The sequence below is a fragment of the Nerophis ophidion genome, linkage group LG11, assembly GCF_033978795.1.
Source record: "Nerophis ophidion isolate RoL-2023_Sa linkage group LG11, RoL_Noph_v1.0, whole genome shotgun sequence".
Classification (NCBI taxonomy): Eukaryota; Metazoa; Chordata; class Actinopteri; order Syngnathiformes; family Syngnathidae; genus Nerophis; species Nerophis ophidion.
In genome coordinates this window covers 51020206-51040874 of record NC_084621.1, presented here as the reverse complement: position 1 = coordinate 51040874, position 20669 = coordinate 51020206, and the positions used below count along the sequence as shown (strand labels likewise).

At 39.9% G+C, this 20669-nt stretch overlaps 1 protein-coding gene across 6 annotated transcripts in view; it reads right to left on the bottom strand.

The window, feature by feature from the left end:
* Positions 1-20669, bottom strand: part of triob (trio Rho guanine nucleotide exchange factor b) — a 254419-nt gene that overhangs the window by 209619 nt on the left and 24131 nt on the right. For all 6 annotated transcript variants that reach the window (XR_009808860.1, XM_061916203.1, XM_061916204.1 and 3 more), the window contains exon 2: positions 12152-12205. Coding sequence is in view for 5 of the 6 variants with exons in the window: in XM_061916203.1 (XP_061772187.1) it covers positions 12152-12205 (54 nt within the window). In the remaining variant the exon portion in view is untranslated. The remainder of the gene's footprint in view (positions 1-12151; positions 12206-20669) is intronic.

Sequence of the window (20669 nt, the reverse complement as noted above, 5' to 3'; positions counted from 1 at the left end):
TACGGATACGGACTCCATTCAACCAGAAGTGAACTCACGTGATGTCACATAAACCGGAAGTGTAACAACTAACCACCCTTTCCAATTTAAAATGGAAGAACAAAAACATATTTAAACACATAAATAAAAAATAATATGGCTCTTATGAAGCCAGAACAATATTTGATGTTTCCTCTGCCAAGAAAGTATATTTTGTCTATTTATTTTAGTTATAAAAAAAGACAACTGAGTTAAAACATTTTAGTGTGTGTATAAGTACTTTTTGAGCACAGTCAACAATACCACGTTAATAATGACAACCATGATCATTATGGTCAACATTACTTTATTTAGCCATTTTGTTTACTGTTTTGTTTGTCTGTATTTAAGGGTCCCCCACCCTCTCCTTAACAGAGACAGAAATTATTTCATTGATTTTGGTTGTGATTTTTAAGTGCATTATCTGTTTGTTTTATTTAACTGGGTATTTAAATGTTTACATTTCATGTACAACGTTAAAATATACAAGAAATACAAATTAATTGAATTTTCAAGGGTATAACTCCATTATTTTAATGTATTGTCATTGCATAAGTGGTTCATTTGGTCTCCAAAAAATAATGGCAATAATATTATTTACAAGCAATAATTTGTAGGTCAATATGTGTTATCCACCCAGGCATCACAAACACATGTCGTAGCGAACATGGACAAAATGATCACAAAAAAGAATGCCACTGCCATACTTGCCAACCTTGAGACCTCCAATTTCGGGAGGTGGGGAGTGGGGGGCGTGGTTAAGAGGGAAGGAGTATATTTACAGCTACAATTCACCAAGTCAAGTATTTCATATATATACTGTTTATATATGTGTATATATATATATGTATATATATATATATATATATATATATAATATATATATATATTTATATGTATGTATATATATATAAATAAATAAATAAAAAAATACTTGAATTTCAGTGTTCATTTTTTTACACATATGGACACACATAACACTCATCTACTCATTGTTGAGTTAAGGGTTGACTTGTCCATCCTTGTTCTATTCTGTCACTATTTTTCTAACCATATGCATGTACATTAGATGAAAGTATTGTCCTCTTTAAGAGTGTCTCGACATTGGTGTTTATGGCAGACGAACTGCTTTACGGTAGACAAAAATGTGACTGCTGTTGTTGTGGGTTGTTACCGCGCTGGGAAGACTTTAATGAAACTGCCTAACAATAAACCCACATGAGAAACCAAGAACTCGCCCTCGATCATTCTACAATTATAACGTCATTGGGCAAACACGTTGTTTATATTGTGGGAAAGCGGACATGAAAACAGGCTGTCCTCACTCAGGTCCGCATGGAGCTGGATGGGGCGTGGCCTCATTTCGGGAGAAAATTTGTCCCGGGAGGTTTTCGGGAGAGGCGCTGAAATTTGGGAGTCTCCCGGAAAATCCGGGAGGGTTGGAAAGTATGGCCCCCGCACCAATGTGGGAATACCAGCACCCCCCACTTTAAACAAACTACTCGACAGTCCACACTCACCTCACATTTGGTATACAAGGAGAGTGCAAAGAAAATAGTGCAAAATAGCGTCGCTCACAGAAAATGTGGTTAAAAGCATACCCAAAAACATGCTGACATTTAATACTGTTGAAAAACTAGCATTTCTAAAAGTGCCGCAACGGTTTGACAGACATTTGTCATGTCATGTCGGTGTTCCTCACTCTGAATTTCGTATGACCTGCACGTTTGTGTAAAGATGTCCTAACTTGATCGTCAGTTAAGTAATGTACAACTCGACCTCTGCCTACATGTTTTGAATTGAAGTGCAACTCTGTTTTTAAATAATTTATTTAGCTATATTATGTATTGTTTTGGTTGTGTATATTTGAGGGCCCCCAACCCCCTGAACATATTTGATAGCTTTTGGTTGTGATTTTTATTTAAGTGCAAACTTTACCTAACAGACAAAGTATATTTTATAGTTTTTTCTTTGTTTGTTTTATTTAACTTAACTCTTAAAATATACAAGAAATGCAAGTTTATCGCATTCGAAAGGGTAAACTTGCGCTAATATTAAATAATAGCAATAATATCGTTTATTGGCCATAATTTGTACATCAAAATATTGTAGAGCAAAATACGTTACTGGCCCAGGCTTAGCAGTGAAGTTAATTTTTTGTGAAGTGAATTATATTTATATAGCGCTTTTCTCTAGGGATTGAAAGCACTTTACACAGTAAAACCCATTAACTAAGTTATATTTAAAACAGTGTGAGTGGCACTGGGAGAAAGTGGGTTCAGTATCTTGCCCATGGACACAACTGCAGTGACTAAAATGGCAGACGCAGGGATCGAACCTGGAACCCTCAAGTTGCTGGCACGGCCTCTCTTCCACCCGAGCCACGCCGCAGCCAGTGCTGTGCTCCAGCTGCCTTGCCAAGTTCGCTGCACGCTCTGTCATGTTTTTTGAAGATTTATTTTTTATTTCAATAATATAATCAATCCACTTCTTCTTTTTACAACTATCCTTTGAAATTAATTCCCCCGTTCCCATTATTGGAAAAAACAAAGTTAATTTTTTCCTTACTTTGAATTAATGCAAGTAGTGAATAAGACAGTAAATGTTTTCAGCAGATGTTATGAGATTCACTGTGGAATTCGCTACTTCAACTACCTGTGGGGAGGATAGTAACCCGAGTTTTTGCTATAGCAACAAAAGCGTAACATATAGCCGAGAAACAGCACGTCTCCCAAAAAACTTGTAAACTGGGACACTTTTAAGCTGTACTTTATTGATCAATTTTCAGGTACAAATGCTGTTTATAAATAGTGTACATTTAAAGTGAGTCAACACTTCCCAATATGTGAACTTCAGTAGATGATAAAAATACAAATAAAAAACAATGTCAAGCAGGTTACTTCTATTGACAACTGTAAATAAAATTAATTGTTAGTTAAGCACCCCTTTTTAGTATTCCATGAACTCTTCAATCAATCAATCAATGTTTACTTATATAGCCCTAAATCACTAGTGTCTCAAAGGGCTGCACAAACCACCACGACATCCTCGGTAGGCCCACATAAGGGCAAGGAAAACTCACACCCAGTGGGACATCGGTGACAATAATGACCCAGTGGGACGTCGGTGACAATGATGACTATGACAACCTTAGAGAGGAGGAAAGCAATGGATGTCGAGCGGGTCTAACATGATACTGTGAAAGTTCAATCCACAATGGATCCAACACAGTCGCGAGAGTCCAGTCCAAAGCGGATCCAACACAGCAGCGAGAGTCCCGTTCACAGCGGAGCCAGCAGGAAACCATCCCAAGCGGAGGCGGATCAGCCTCGCAGAGATGTCCCCAGCCGATACACAGGCAAGCAGTACATGGCCACCGGATCGGACCGGACCCCCTCCACAAGGGAGAGTGGGACATAGAAGAAAAAGAAAAGAAACGGCAGATCAACTGGTCTAAAAAGGGAGTCTATTTAAAGGCTAGAGTATACAAATTAGTTTTAAGGTGAGACTTAAATGCTTCTACTGAGGTGGCATCTCGAACTGTTACCGGGAGGTCATTCCAGAGTACTGGAGCCCGAACGGAAAACGCTCTATAGCCCGCAGACTTTTTTTGGGCTTTGGGAATCACTAACAAGCCGGAGTCCTTTGAACGCAGATTTCTTGCCGGGACATATGGTACAATACAATCGGCAAGATAGGATGGAGCTAGACCGTGTAGTATTTTATACGTAAGTAGTAAAACCTTAAAGTCACATCTTAAGTGCACAGGAAGCCAGTGCAGGTGAGCCAGTACAGGCGTAATGTGATCAAACTTTCTTGTTCTTGTCAAAAGTCTAGCAGCCGCATTTTGTACCAACTGTAATCTTTTAATGCTAGACATGGGGACACCCGAAAATAATACGTTACAGTAGTCGAGGCGAGACGTAACAAACGCATGGATAATGATCTCAGCGTCTTTAGTGGACAGAATGGAGCGAATTTTAGCGATATTACGGAGATGAAAGAAGGCCGTTTTAGTAACACTTTTAATGTGTGCCTCAAAGGAGAGAGTTGGGTCGAAGATAATACCCAGATTCTTTACCGTGTCGCCTTGTTTAATTGTTTGGTTGTCAAATGTTAGAGTTGTATTATTAAATAGAGTTCGGTGTCTAGCAGGACCGCTAATCAGCATTTCCGTTTTTTTGGCGTTGAGTTGCAAAAAGTTAGCGGACATCCATTGTTTAATTTCATTAAGACACGCCTCCAACTGACTACAATCCGGCGTGTTGGTCAGCTTTAGGGGCATGTAGAGTTGGGTGTCATCAGCATAACAGTGAAAGCTAATACCGTATTTGCGTATGATGTCACCTAGCGGCAGCATGTAGATGCTGAAGAGTGCAGGGCCAAGGACCGAACCCTGGGGAACTCCACACGTTACCTTAACGTAGTCCGAGGTCACATTGTTATGGGAGACACACTGCATCCTATCAGTAAGATAAGAGTTAAACCAAGACAGGGCTAAGTCTGACATACCAATTCGTGTTTTGATACGTTCTAATAAAATATTATGATCGACGGTATCGAAAGCAGCGCTAAGATCGAGGAGCAGCAACATAGATGACGCATCAGAATCCATCGTTAGCAATGGATCATTAGTCATTTTTGCGAGGGCTGTCTCCGTGGAGTGATTTGCCCTGAAACCGGATTGAAAGGTTTCAAATAGATTGTTAGACGCTAAGTGTTCATTTAACTGCTCCGCAACAATTTTTTCGAGGATTTTTGAAATAAAGGGAAGGTGAGACACCGGTCGGTAGTTTACCATGAGGTCAGGATCGAGGTTAGGTCTTTTAAGAAGAGGATGAATAACCGCTTTTTTGAATGCTAGGGGAACAGTGCCCGAGGAGAGTGATAAGTTTATAATATTTAGCACTGATGGACCTAATAATACAAAGAGCTCCTTGATCAGTTTCCCAGGAAGAGGGTCAAGTAAACATGTTGTCTGTTTTATTCCATTTACACGTTGTAACAATTCCTCTAATGTTATTTCCTCAAAACGAGAGAAACTATTTTGGAGGGCAGTATCCGCCGTATATACAATCGTATCAGTGTTAATAGAACCCCGTTGTAGCTGGGACGCATTGTCTTTAATCTCCTTTCTAATGACTTCAATTTTCTTACTAAATAATTGCATAAAGTCATCAGCTGAGTGGGTTGAGCTACTGGAAGGGGTCCCTTGTTGGGTTAGCGATGCTACCGTACCAAACAAAAATTTAGGATCGTTTTTATTACGGTGGATGAGATTTGAGTAATATTTAGCTTTAGCTAAGGTAAGCATGCGTTTATAAGTTATTAAACCATCACTCCATGCTTGATGGTGCACCTCAAGTTTAGTCGTGCGCCATTTGCGTTCCAGCTTTCTACATAATAATTTCTGAGCTCTAGTTTCTTCTGTAAACCACGGGGTGCGCTTTTTTGGAGCCTTTTTTAACTTTAGCGGTGCTATGTTATCAATGGTTTCGCGCAGGGCAGCTTTAAAGTTGTTAGTGAGGTTATCAATAGAGCCCACATACTTTGGGAATGGTGCCATTACCGAGGGCAGTAGGTCAGCAAGAGTTGTCGTTGTGGCCGTATTAATGTTGCGGCTGCTATAGCAGTTATTATTATTATTAGTTTGACGAACATGCGTCTGAACCTCGAATTTTATAAGGTAATGATCGGACAATACTTTAGTATACGGGAGTATCGTAACTTTGGAAACGGTGATGCCCCTGACAAGCACTAGGTCTATCGTATTACCGTTGCGATGCGTGGGTTCATTTATTATTTGTGGGAGACCACAGCTATCAATTACAGTCTGGAGCGCTACGCACGGTGGGTCCGATGGGGTATTCATATGGATATTAAAGTCCCCCATTATGATTATATTATCGGCGTGTGTCACTAGATCAGCAACAAACTCTGAGAATTCATTGATAAAGTCCGAATAGGGCCCTGGGGGGCGGTAGATAACAGCCAGGTGTAGAGGCAGCGGTGTGACAGACCTCATAGTAAGCACCTCAAACGATTTATATTTATTATTTATGTTAGGACTAAGGTTAAAGTTTTCGTTGTGCGACCCCCCCACCCCTTTTAAGCGGACGGGCAATATGCGCATGTGTAAAGTTAGGAGGACATGCCTCATTTAGCGCAAAAAAGTCATTTGGTTTAAGCCAGGTTTCGCTGAGACCGATGACGTTAAGATTGTTGTCTCTGATAATATCATTAACTAATAACGTTTTGGGAGACAATGATCTTATGTTTAAAAAACCTATATTATAGGTAGTGGGCTGTTTCAGGGAATTTTTGATCAAATTATCCGTAGTAGCAATATTGATAATGTTGTGTTTATTATGCCCAGTGCATTCAGTATAATTACGACCATATCTAGGAATTGATACGACAGGAATTTTCCGATTGTTTGATTGTTGCTTTGATAAACTGCACGCATCATGGTTAGCCACCTCAGTAACGGGGATTTTCCGATTATTTGTTTGTTGCTTTGATAAACTGCACGCATCATAGTTAGCCACCTCAGTAGAACAAATGTCCAACTCTGAAACAATCAAAGCAGAAAAAACTTGTTCTAATTTAACTGACTCCTTACCCAGACCAGTAGTCTCGCATTTTCCATCTAAATCCGTCTTCGGGATGGAAGGAAGTGGTGTTCTGTGGTGATTAGCCTTCTGCTTTGTTTTTAGCCCCGCTCGACATCCGCGTTTCCGATCACACCGCTGGCGTCTGCTCCGTAGACGGCCCCCGCTGCTACTAGACTCCCCTGCTTCACAGGCCGCTGGATGTAACCGCCGACGTATTCCCATGCTAGTTAGCATGTTTAGCACGCACGCGTCTATCAGTCCAAAACGGCCCGATGTGTCCACATCCAGAAGTGTCTGGCGGTCATATGTGATCACGGAGTGACCACGATGTGAGCCAGCCATAAAGTTTGTAGAATTGTCCGGTATTTCTGCCAAATGTTCCATCTTTAGCAGGAGCTCCGCAATGTTGCAGCCCGTCCGGGCGCCGCCATCTTGGAAAATGTCAACTCTTGAGAAATAAACCCATCAATACATCCATCTGCAATGGCTGCAACTAACGATTATTTTAATTGTTGACGAGTCAGCAATTAATTTTCGATTAACTAATCAAATGACTATCACTTATGATCTGATGTACACGCTTGAGTTTGACATTGAGGTCAAACCTTGATTTAACATTTTTTAAAACATATTTTAATAAATTGTCTGCTACTGGAAATACTGTATGTGTTGTATTATAATTATTGTTTAGGCAGCACGGTGTTAGTGCTGGTGCTTCACAATAAAAAGGTCCTGGGTTAAATTCCTGGGCTTTGGGTCTTTCTGTGTGGAGTTTGCATGTTCTCTCCGTGACTGCACGGGTTCCCTCCGGGTACTCCGGCTTTCTCCCATCTCCGAAGACATGCACCTGGGGATAGGTTGATTCGTAACACTAAATTGGCCCTAGTGTGTGAATGTGAGTGTGAATGTTGTCTGTCTATCTGTGTTGGCCCTGTGATGAGGTGGCAACCAGGGTGCACCCTGCCTTCCGCCTGAATGGAAATGAGATAGGCTCCAGTATCCCGCGACCCTGACAAGGACAAGCGGTAGAAATGGATGGATGCATATTATTGTGTAATTTTGTTATAATGTGTGAAATTAAGATACACAAACATGAATTCAAACGTAACAAAATTACAAAATTAACAAATGATGTCAAATTCAATGGGTTAACTCATTCGATTAATTACAAAAAAATTATCGCATTAATCGTTAATTACCGCTCGATGGATTGTCGGAGCATTAAATCTACCGTAGTCAGACATGTTGTGCTTCAACATACGAGTATTAGTATGGTGTGTATAAAGACAGCGAAATAGCACCTATTAGCAGACATATTATCTGGTGTTTTTCTTTTTTCTTACCTTCTGGTACCTGCTGCTCTGTATTTGGGATCTGCATAAGTCCTGAAAATGTGCACACCCCACTTGAGTCCGTACCGACGCCGTAGTCGATAATTTTCTGCTTTTTCCTCTATCTTCTTGGTACAGGGCATACATCCTCCGCTGTAGCCATTTTTAATATATAGTAGCATAAAGTTCTAACTTATACCTTGCTATGTAAGTGCTATAAAATACTGGTGTAGTGGGTTTACATAATTCACCCACAGAACTTTAGTTATTAGAGCGTTCCGGTCAGACAGTTTTTCACGGGACTCATTTCCGGCGTTGTTGCTGCACTTGTGAGCCACAGATGAAAAGATTCCGCTTGGTTATTGATTTAAGTAAAGTCTGAATGTCATTAAAACAGTTAGCTCCATCTTTTGACAGTTTTTCAACTCCCGTCCTTGCAGGCTAAACCGCTACGACAAAGATGACGGGGAGAAAACGCTGCCAAAGGTGAGCCACGTAAATAAGACTGCCCACAAAACAGCGCATCCTGAAGTGACTATCAGAAAGCGACTTGAAGATGGTCTGTAAAACATTATCTGCAACATTTTGACCAAAAAAAACACCATTATATTTTAAAAAGACCACAAGAAAGTGTTTCAAATTTAGAAAAAAATCACAATATAACCGCTTTAATGCACTTTATAATCTGGTGTGTCTTTTGTATGAAAATAGACCTGAATAGACCCGCTCATCTGCAGTGCGCCTTATAATACGGTGCGACCTCCGGTCCGAAAATTACGGTAGTCCTAATTTTCCAAAAACGTTTTGTCCTCCAGTGTCTCCACATTAATGTGCATCAACTGCACTTTAATGCTAAATCACCACTATACAGTTTGCTCATCCTGTCCACTGCAATCTCATTGCTTCAAATTCAATGTGAAAAGCTTGTGAAATTATGTCTGATCCAAATTAAAATCACACATAAACCTCTTTATTATTGATACTGAGAGGGATGAAATTCAAGAGGTTTTGGGCAAACGGCCTGAGCACAGGATTTGGCTTTTATGTCCAATCACATCCTATTAACATCACTCTCAGATCCTAGGAACTGGGAATTAATAATAGGTCAGAGTGTCAGTTGAAAAAAGAAGTCTTGTAAAAAGTTTATCTGTAGATGACCCATTTGGAAATATGAAAACAAAACTGTGTAAACTACATGGCACAACACAAACTACTGATGTCTGCAGTCCACTGTCTCCCTCTTCACCGCAGACACTTTTCTGCCACAGTTAACGAAGCAAAAAAACAATTTTTTTGTACAAAGAACATATACCATCTTTATTCAACATCACTGCATGAAACATTGCCAAAAGCTCTTATTCATGTCTAGTCTCAAAGAGATTAAACTGGATTATCTCAGACGAATCAGACCCACACTTATTTAGGACAATCTGTGACCAATCACGAGTGGTTTGTGGCAGAAACATCTTACTGGAAAGAAATTGGACCTTGAATATGATTTTATCTGTCTCCTTTCAATTCATGTAACATAAAATATAAGAATAGGCATATGGTGGATTGTGTGAAATTGATTATTGGTTACTCACATCTTGAACCAATTGAAGCTAAATGAATTGCACTACTTGCCTGCAACCAGCAGAGGTGCCGTTTATTCAGTCTTGGCACAGCCGTGTATAGAGAGAGTATGGCCAACTGAGTTTCAAAATTGGAAGTAAACATGGCCCCCTGTAGTTACGTAAGAGTCTTTTGACAAATCATTTCGGAGCTCCTGTGGCCATACTCTTTCTGATTGGTCAAAAGTCCATAACGTAACTACAGAGCGCCATGTTTACTTCCAATTTTGAAACCGAGTTGGCAATACACTCTATAGTTTTGACTAGTTTTAGATAAGAACATGCAAACCATTTGGTCAATTATGGACAACGAGCAACATGCACCTCCGCTATAAAAACAAAAAAGTATGTGATCGCCATTGCCCATTAATGGCTTTTAATGCCAAACACAAACACTGATCCACTTTGGCTGACACAAGAGATGTCCATAATATCGGACTGTCGAGATTATTGGCCGATAAATGCTTTAAAATGAAATCCCGGAACTTATTGGTATCGGTTTCAAAAAGTTAAATTTATGACTTTTAAAACGCCATTGTACGGAGTGGTACACAGACGTAGGGAGAAGTACAGAGCGCCAATAAACCTTAAAGGCACTACCTTTGCGTGCCGGCCCAGTCACATAATATCGACGGCTTTTCACACACACAAGTGAATGGAATGCATACTTGGTCAACAGCCAAAACAGGTCACACTGAGGTTGGCCGTAAAAACAAATTCAACACTGTTACAAATATGCGCCACACTGTGAACCCACACCAAACAAGAATGACAAACACATTTTGGGAGAACATCCGCACCATAACACAACAGAACAAATACGCAAAATCCCTTGCAGCACTAACTCTTCCGGGACGCTACAAAATACACCCGCCCCCCAACCCAACCCACCTCAACCTCCTCATGCTCTCTCAGGGAGAACATGTCCCAAATTCCAAGCTGCTGCTTTGAGGCATGTTAAAAAAAATAATGCACTTTGTGACTTCAATAATAGATATGGCAGTGCCATGTCGGCATTTTTTTCCATAACTTGAGTTGAATTATTTTGGAAAATTATTCTGCGGCTTGGTACCAATCGGTCCCGGTGGTTGGGGACCACTGATCTACAGTGAACTTCCAAGGAACAATAAAGCGAGGAAACACCACAACAGCCGATCATGTCAAAATTGCACACAGGCTTCTGTTCAAAGTGCTGCTGTACAGCCCTTACCTATGGACTGGTACTGAGGGCGACTGTGTTAACCAGTTTGACGCGTGTAGATGATAATGTCCAGTACTGTAGTTTGTTTGGATATGACAATCCGTTTATTTTTAAGCTAACAAATTTAATCAAATGTATGCTATATAACAAAAGTATGCTAACCTTGGCTGGCATATTGATACAGCATTGTCACAAAAACTCAAGTCAGTCACGTCACGGCACGGCACGACTCTTTCGATGACACGTTCCTAAACACGCTCCTTGACACGTTCGATAACACGGCCAAAAACTGTTTGTCCTCCAATCGACCTGCCCGTGCTCACACCTGAACCCAATTTAAGGAGGTTATCATGGTAACCACACCATAGCAACCGTCCCATCCGTCAACACTTCCTGGTTCTTAAAAGGAAGTGGGTGGAGCAATTTGCCGAAAAGGAAATTCAACATGATCTGAGGCAAGCATCAATTAGAGAAAATAAAATAAAAACAATATATACAAATAAGGACATTGGGCTCCAAGAGTTGCTATAAATAGTTTTTCTGCGTTAGGGCGTATAACAACAATATCACTATCCATCCATCCATTTTCTACCGCTTGTCCCTTTCAGGGTCGCGGGGGGTGCTGGAGCCTATCTCAGCTACATTCGGACGGAAGGCGGAGTACACTCTGGACACGTCGCCATCTCATCGCAGATAGACGGACAACATTCACACACACATTCACACACTAGGGCCAGTTTTTAGTGTTGCCAATCAACCTATCCCCAGGTGCATGTCTTTGGAGGTCTTTGGGAGGAAGCAGGAGTACCCGGAGGGAACCCACGCAGTCACGGGGAGAACATGCAAACTCCACACAGAAAGATCCCGAGCCCAGGATCAAACTAGTATTAACCAGCATCACTAATACTTGGTTAATATTCAAAAACACAAAATGTAAATTGATTATTGTTGGCGGTTTTCGAATGGTTATTCATTGGATCTTTCATAATGATTGTGAATGATAAGCAAAATAAATTAAAAAGTGCAGTTTCCCCTTTAAAGACTGCTTTTTCCTACTGCTTATCTGTTTGTTTTTTCTAACGGGTGAATTTTTTTTAATTCTTGATTCAGCAAGTGACATTATAGCCATGTTTGGTTCTCAACCAAGTCAAACACAAGCAAATCATTCACCAAGCTCTGAAGTTTACCTAACTTTGATAATCCCAGAATACCTTGTAAAGAGTAATTCTGTTTGATGTTAAACCAATAAGGGTTAATCTAATCCTTTTTTGTAATCTCTGATACAACTGACACGGGGGCATGGAAATTTAGTGGAAATCGTCCACAAACACTGTGGGTATAAAGCAAAGAAAGTAGGACAAACATGAATCCTACCTGAGGTCTGACCGGGTCCATCCAGTTTAGATTCACATTTTGGAAGCGAGAAATCTAGAAAAAAAAATACATAAACATTAAAATGCGTGGATTAAGTGGATACATTTCATAATAAAATGAATGAGAAGTGAAAAGATTTAGTGATTATTATTAAGGAAACACTTTGCAAAGCCTTTCTTTGAGCACAAACACTCATACACTAACATAATGTGCTGAGTCACATATAAATGATAACATGTATACTTGAAGCTTATACATAATGTGCTGAGTCACATATAAATGATAACATGTATACTTGAAGCATATGGAAATTAAGGATCGTAATGTGGCAATGAGTATTGACATCGGTCTTCCTTTGAGTTGTTTGATATCTCCCATTCCTAATCTCTATAAAATAATCACTCACACTGCACTTTGAGGCATCCTCCTCAGGGACAAGACATTTTCAAACATATTATCAGACATGAGAGGAAGCATGGTTGTCTGATGTTAATCTAAGGTTTGAAAACAACATTGCACTGCAAAACTAAGGAACATGAAAGCCATACTAATATGGCACAATTCCTCTACAACAGGTGTCGGCAACCCGCGGCTCCGGAGCCGCATGCGGCTCTTTGATCACTCTGATGTGGCCCAGCTGTATACTTGCCGACGCCAACGACTATTCCATGAGGTTTCCAGATTTTAGTGATTCTCTCAGAAATTTCTCGAGGATAACATTTTTCAATGTTCACCTGGACTACAATACTGAGGGTGTGCAGTGATGGAGATGTCTTTAACCTCCTCTACATGTCGTCGCGCCCACTTTTACATCACGCGATCTGTGTGTTGACTGGTCATTTTATGTTCAGCCTCTGTTAACACACGAAAGTGACTGCAACGCATACTCAGTCAAAAGCCATACAGGTTACACTCAGGGTTCTAATATAAACAACTTTAACACTCTTACTAATATGTGCCACACTGTGAACCCATACCAAACAAGAATGACAAACACATTTCAGGAGAACATCGGCACTGTAACACATCATAAACACAAAAGAACAAATACCCAGAATTCTACGCATCCCTACTCTTCCGGGCTACATTAGCACCAAACCCATCCCCCTCCAAACCCGCCCACCTCAACCAACGCATGGATGGGGTGGGGAGTTTTGGTGCTAGGGGGTGTATAATGTAGCTAGGAAGAGTGGGATGCATGGGATTCTGGGTATTTGTTCTTTTGCGTTTATGTTGTGTTACAGTGCCGATGTTCTCCTGAAATGTGTTTGTCATTCTTGTTTAGTGTGGGTTCACAGTGTGGCGCATATTAGAGTGTTAAAGTTGTTTATATCACAACCCTCAGTGTAACCTGTATGGATGTTGAACAAGTATGCCTTGCAATCGTCTGCGTGATTCAGCAGAAGCCTCGTACGACATGTGACTGGGATGACACACTGTTTGGAAATGTTGTAGAGGGAGTCGGAGGCAGCACCTTCGTAGTTTGCACTTATTATTGTTAATCGAGGGAAATTCTGCAAACATTAGCGAGAATTGTTGATCTGATATTCAGTAGTCTCTCGGAATATTCGGGATGGTTGGCAAGTGTCATGCTGTCAAGCGGCATTCATAAAAAACTTGCGGGCCCCGCTATCATTTAATTTTTATATTAAAGGTGCAGGACGCGTGTCTGAGACCCCTGGTTAATACATAGCACGGAGTAAAAAAAACTCTGTATGCAGTGTTATTTCATTTTAAATTTCAAAAGAGTTGTGTGGCTCCCATAGTTTTTTTATTTTGTGAAACGGATCAAAATGGCTCTTTGAGAGGTAAAGGTTGCCGACCCATGCCCTATAAAGAGTATTTACCCTTTCAGTTCAGTTTCAGTTTATTTCGAACATGCATACGATACAATGTAATGCATTACACAATTCCAGTTGTTTCATTACAGCACGTTCGAAAAGGAGAAGGAAGAAGCAGAGCTTAATTAATCCTACCCCTTTTCATACCATAGCAATTGTATCCAATTTTCTTGTTCTCTGTAACAGAACAGTGCACAACTCAGTAATAAATAAATAATATACTATAGTAAGCATACACATATTAAAAATACCTAAATAATCTTTCTCTCAATAAAAACCAAAAAAGGGGAAAAAAAAGGGTTCAAGATGTCCATGTTCTTGTTTTAAGTACTTTGTGAACACTTGCAGTTTGAACAGACACTTAAAGGCCTACTGAAACCCACTACTACCCACCACGCAGTCTGATAGTTTATATATCAATGATGAAATATTAACATTGCAACACATGCCAAAACGGCCTTTTTAGTTTATTAAATTACAATTTTAAATTTCCTGGGAGTTTCGTCTTGGAAACGTTGTGTAATGATGACGTGTACGCAAGACGTCACGGGTTTTAAGGAAGTATGAGCGCTATGCACACACACAGCTAAATGCCGTCTGCTTTAACGGCATAAGTACACAGTATTTTGGACATCCGTGTTGCTGAATCTTTTGCAATTTGTTCAATTAATATTGGACAAGTCACAGTAGAAAGATGGAGTTGGGAAGCTTTAGCCTTTAGCCACACAAACACACGGTGATTCCTAGTTTAAAATTCCCGGAGGTGAAGCTTTCCTATGGATCAGAGCGGTCAAGCGAACATGAATCAAGAAATTGTGGTTAAAAAGTCGCTTCTTACCGGAGAAAAGCTGAGCTTGGGCCGTCATTGGCTGTCGTCGACTTCCCTGAGACATTGGCGTCAACACACCCGTGGAGACACCCTTCTGACTATCAGGTAATATTAAACTCACTAAAACACTAGCAAAACAATAGAAAGATAAGGGATTTTCCAGAATTATCCTAGTAAATGTGTTTAAAAACATAGGAATCCGTCCCAATGCATTTGTGTTTGGTTTTTTTTAACTCTTTTTTTTTTTTTTTTCTAGTCCGTCGCTATCAATATCCTCAAACACTAATCTTTCATCCTCGCTCAATTTAATGGGGGAATTGTCGTTTTCTCGGTCCGAATACCACTTTTTGTTGGAGGCTCCCATTAAAAACAATGTGAATATGTGAGGAGCCCCCACACGTGTGACGTTATCGTCTGCGACTTCCGGTAAAGGCAGGGCTTTTCTCTTAACACTGACAGTTGCGAACTTTATTGTGGATGTTCTCTACTAAATCCTTTAAGCAAAAATATGGTAATATCGCGAAATGATCAAGTATGACACATAGAATGGACTTGCTATCCCCGTTTAAATAAGAAAATGTCATTTCAGTAGGCCTTTAAACTGAATCATATTGGTGTTTTGTTCGATTTCTTTAATTAATCCGTTAACAGATACACTAAAGGTTTTAAGTGGTGTACAAGCATACAATTGTTTTGAATTAGATTTTCCTCCAAGGTTATATTTCTCCTCTTTTATTGAGAAGAATTGTTGTACATTCTTGGGTAGCAGGTTACCCTAAAGTTGAATATCAGTTAAGTCCAACACTGAAGATATATTCTTTTAGGACAGACACATTTTGTATCAACTCGCAGACCGACAAACCCTCTTTCTGGGTCACGTCAGTAGGACACGTTCCTGGCACGAGATAGTGGGAGAGAGAAAGCAGGGGATGAGGGTCAGCTTAGGGCTCCTCTGCCTCAGCTCTGCCTCTGTGAAAAGAACAGCATGACATATGCTGCTGCCTTGCAAGGATTACACCAAGCACCTGTTCACTTCCAGTAGGTTTCATTTCATAGTGTGGTAAAAACTAAAACAAAGTGTCTTGTCTGGTGAGGGGATTTTGCAGGATAAATGTACCTGCAAGGTGTGTAGGAAACACATTGTTGCAATACAGTAAATGGAGCCTGCTTCTATATGCATGTAATATATATCAATACCTCTGCACGCCTCTACACTAGGATGCCCAGTTTGATCCCCAACCTATTTTATCTGAAGCTGGGAAGGCCGAGAGGCAGTTTAGCCTCCCTAAGCCAGAAAAGCAGTGGGCTGGCAGTGTTCACGCGACACGGATCAAAGCCTGCTGCTGTCTTCAAAGCAAGAGGGAATGTTGTGTGCACACTTGAGAGGGAGGGAGTGCAGTTTGTGTTGGACAGGCCGTGCACAGCTGTTGACAGAGGACGAGTAGTCTAGGGCAGCGTACGAGCTCACACATGTAGTGCATGCAAATACACCACAAGCTGAGTCCTACCTCCAAAAAGCAGTCAGGATTTGGTTTGAAATAATAACTTGTATTCTTGTGGGAATGCATGCCATCATTGCAAAGAGGTTAATTTCCTGTACGTGAAATTTTAAATACCTTGTATAGTAGGGGTTTTGGAAAAAATCGATTTGAATACGAATCGCGATTCTCACATTGTGCGATTCATAATCGATTCTCTTTTTTTTTTTAATCGATTTTAATTTTTTATTTTTTTTTAATCAATCCAACAAAACAATACACAGCAATACCATTACAATGCAATCCAATTCCAAAACCAAACCTGACCCCTGAAAAGGGGAGTTTTTGTCATGAAAAAGGGAGATTTTTGTGGTTGGTGCACTATTTGTAAGTGTAAATTGTGTTTTTTATGTTGATTTGATAAAAAAAAAAAAAACATTTTTTTTTTTTTTTATAAAAAATTCTTCTGCGGCCCGGTGGTTGCGGACCACTGTTTTAGATAACTTATTGCTTCAATTCAATGAATATCAGCTGCTTCTACTTTCAAGCACAGTCCTACTTCCTTTTTTCCTTGCCATAATCAAAAGAACAAAGTTATGTCAATCTTTATCTACTGTATAAGCTAATTCTAGCCAGTAAGACTAGCTGTTTTGGTTTAAATTGTGGGAACAAGGGAGCATGTCCATGTAAAAAAATAAACATTGGGATTATGTATATGTAGAGAGTATTATGGTGAAAACTACAAAAGTAGCCAGCCGAGGATTGACTTCTTCCAAGGTTGAGCTCCTTAAAAAAACATAGTGTGGAGTATTTGTGTTTGTGCGCCAGACCACATTGTGGCAGGCAGGGGGTTGTACAACCGGCACTGTGCGCACTCACAAGAACAAAGCAGTAGATGGCAATATAAGTTTGTTATTTACTGTAAACCCATGACAACTATGTTATAATTTGGTTTGTTTTGCCTGTTTGTATGTATTAGATCAGGGGTCTCAAACTCAATTTACCTGGGGGCCACTGGATGCAGAAACTGGGTAAGGCTGGGCCGCGGGAAAAGATTTCTTAAAATAATCTAACATGCACTTTTTCATGAATTCACCTTCTTTGAATGGCTTTTCCGCCCTAGCAACATACTTGTCAACTCTCGCAATCTTTCCGGGAAACACCCGGATATCAGTGCCCCTCCCGACAATCACCCGGACAGTTATATTAAGAGCGTACCGTGGTGGCTCTGCCTTTTGCGTCCTCTACAACCTGCCGTCTCGCCCGCTTTTCCAGTATTCAAACAGTGCGCCGGCCCAATCACATATTGTATAGGGCTCCTGCAGACCCACAAAAGTGACTGCAAGACATACTTGATCAACAGCCATACAGGTCACACTGAGGGTGGCCGTATAAACAACTTTATCACTGTTACAAATATGCGCCACACTGTGAACCCACACCAAACAAGAATGACAAACACATTTTGGGAGATCATCCGCACCGTAACACAACATAAACACAACAGAACAAATACCCAGAATCCAATGCAGCCCTAACTATTCTGAGCTAGAGGAAGAGTAGAGGACGCTAAAGGCAGTGTATTCACGGTGCCCCTTAATATTGTTGTTAGAGTGAAATTTGGGAGAATTATTACCCCTGGAGGGGAACTTTAAATTGTGAGTCTCCCGGTAAAATCGAGGGCATACAAGTATGACGCTGTAAAGCGCCATTCATATAACTCGCGGGTCGCACCAACATTAAATTTTCATATTAAGGTGCGGGCCGCAAAATAACGCTTAGTTGGCCGCGTGTTTGAGACCCCTGTATTAGATGGATTGCTGTTTCCTGTTTCATAGTAAATAAAATGAAACACGCTGAATTTTAAGGATTCAATGTTCTAAAATGTAATTAGCATGTTGAAAATAGATCATTCATCATTTAAGGCAGTGTTTCTCAACCTTTTTTCAGTGATGTACCCCCTGTGAACATTTTTTTTATTAAAGTACCCCCTAATCAGAACAAAGCATTTTTGGTTGAAAAAAAGAGATAAAGAAGTAAAATACAGCACTATGTCATCAGTTTCTGATTTACTAAATTGTATAACAGTGCAAAATATTGCTCATTTGCATTGGTCTTTCTTGAACTATTTGTAAAAAAATATATAAAAATAACTAAAAACTAGTTGAAAAATAAACAAGTGATTCAATTATAATTAAAAATGTCTACCCATAGAAGTAATCATCAACTTAAAGTGCCCTCTTTGGGGATTGTAATAGAGATCCATCTGGATTCATGAACTTAATTCTAAACATTACTTCACAAAAAAATTAATCTTTAACATCAATATTTATGGAACATGTCCACAAAAAATCTAGCAATCAACACTGAATATTGCATTGTTGCATTTCTTTTCACAGTTTATGAACTTACATTCATAATTTTGTTGAAGTATTATTCAATAAATATATTTATAAAGGATTTTTGAATAGTTGCTAATTTTAGAATATTTTACAAAATCTCACGTACCTCTTGGCATACCTTCAAGTAACTCCAGGGGTACGCTTACCCCCATTTGAGAACCACTGATTTAAGGCAATCGATTGTTTGTAATCCAGAGAGAAAATAAGAAAAGTAATGAATAAACCCACCAACAACTGAGAATTAAGTCAATATGTACTGCTCTCAAGTTATGTGCTTGACAGGGGCAATAATGTAAGAATTCCTTCAGATTGTTTAATCTTCCTATTTTAGTCTAATTGCTACCCCTGTTTGATTTTCTCTCACTAAAGCATTTCAGATTGCCTTTTACTGCCAATCGCATTTCATTGTACGCTGCTTTCAAAATATTGCAAAACTGAATGATTAAATGCATATACAGTACAATACGGAGGCGAGGAAAGAGCTAATGATGGCAGGCAGTGTGGGAGACGATTGGGAGAGGCGAGGATGAAAGGAATGAAAAAAAAGATAGCAGCAGTGGGAATCGCCAGTTCAGAAACGTCCCTCTTATCAGATGGGGGATTTGCAGGAGACACACACCCCAGCCCGCAGCCTATTTTTATGACCCCCAAATCCTCCCAACACCCATCCCTCGCTCATCATTCATCCATCCCCCTCGTCCTTACTCCGAGGGCCCAAGGCGACGTGGGTGGGATGTAGTGATATATACCTCTGTGCTTGTGAGTGAGGTAATGATGCTTTCCTGATATGCTTAGCATCTTATAATGACTACAAATGCATCATCTACCCTTTGGCATTCTTCAATACCACAAATATGGATGCCAGAAAAATCATTATGTGCAGTATTATTTTGAATTGCGTGGCTGAAAGTTTCTCTTGTAATGAAAATGCAATTTTTTAAATATGTTTTATTGTGCATATCTCTCTCCCATCTATACAACTATCTCTTATCAAATATTTATTATTATAATGACAGCACTTGAATTAAGCCACAACACAACAACTTGGAATCCACATTCCAAATCAAGATAGCAAAAGCCATATCAAATAAAAAAGCTACAACACAACAATACAATTTCACTCACAACTGCCTGCAAATTTAAAGGCCTACTGAAACCCACTACTACCCACCACACAGTCTGATAGTTTATTTATCAATGATGAAATATTAACATTGCAACACATGCCAATACGGCCGGTTTAGTTTACTAATTCGCAATTTTAATTTTCCCGCGAGTTTCTTGTTGAAAACGTCGTGGAATGATGACGCGTACGCGTGACGTCACAGACTGACCACACACAGCTAAAAGTCGTCTGCTTTAATCGCATTATTACACAGTATTTTGGACATCTGTGTTGCTGAATTTTTTGCAATTTGTTCATTTAATAGTATAAATATAAAGAACAATGCTGTTGGTGGAAAGCGGTGGATTGCAGCTGTCTTTAGCACCGAGACACAGCCGGTGTTTCTTTGTTTGTTGTGAAGTTTTAACACAGAGCGGTCAAGCGAACATGTTTTCTCTACGTCAACGAGCATGTTTTTGGATGGGGAAATTGTGATATATATCTTACCGGAGACATCAATGGATTATTCGTCATCCTGCAGCAGCTGTCATGTCAAAAAAGGCAGCTGTGAGCTTGGCTCCTCGGATTCTCTCTGAGACATTGTGTGTTCACCGCAGCCATCCGACCTCAAGGTATGTCTTTACAATCTTTACAATCTCACTAAAACACTATTAAAACAATAAGCAGATAAGGGATCTTCCAGAATTATCCTAGTAAATGTGTCTGATTACATTTGAAATGCTCACACTGTCTCCGCCCGGAGCGGTCGCTTTTTTATTTTTTTATCTAGTCCTTTACTATAAATATCCTAATTCACAAATCTTTCATCCTCGCTCAAATTAATGGGGAAATTGCCGCTTTCT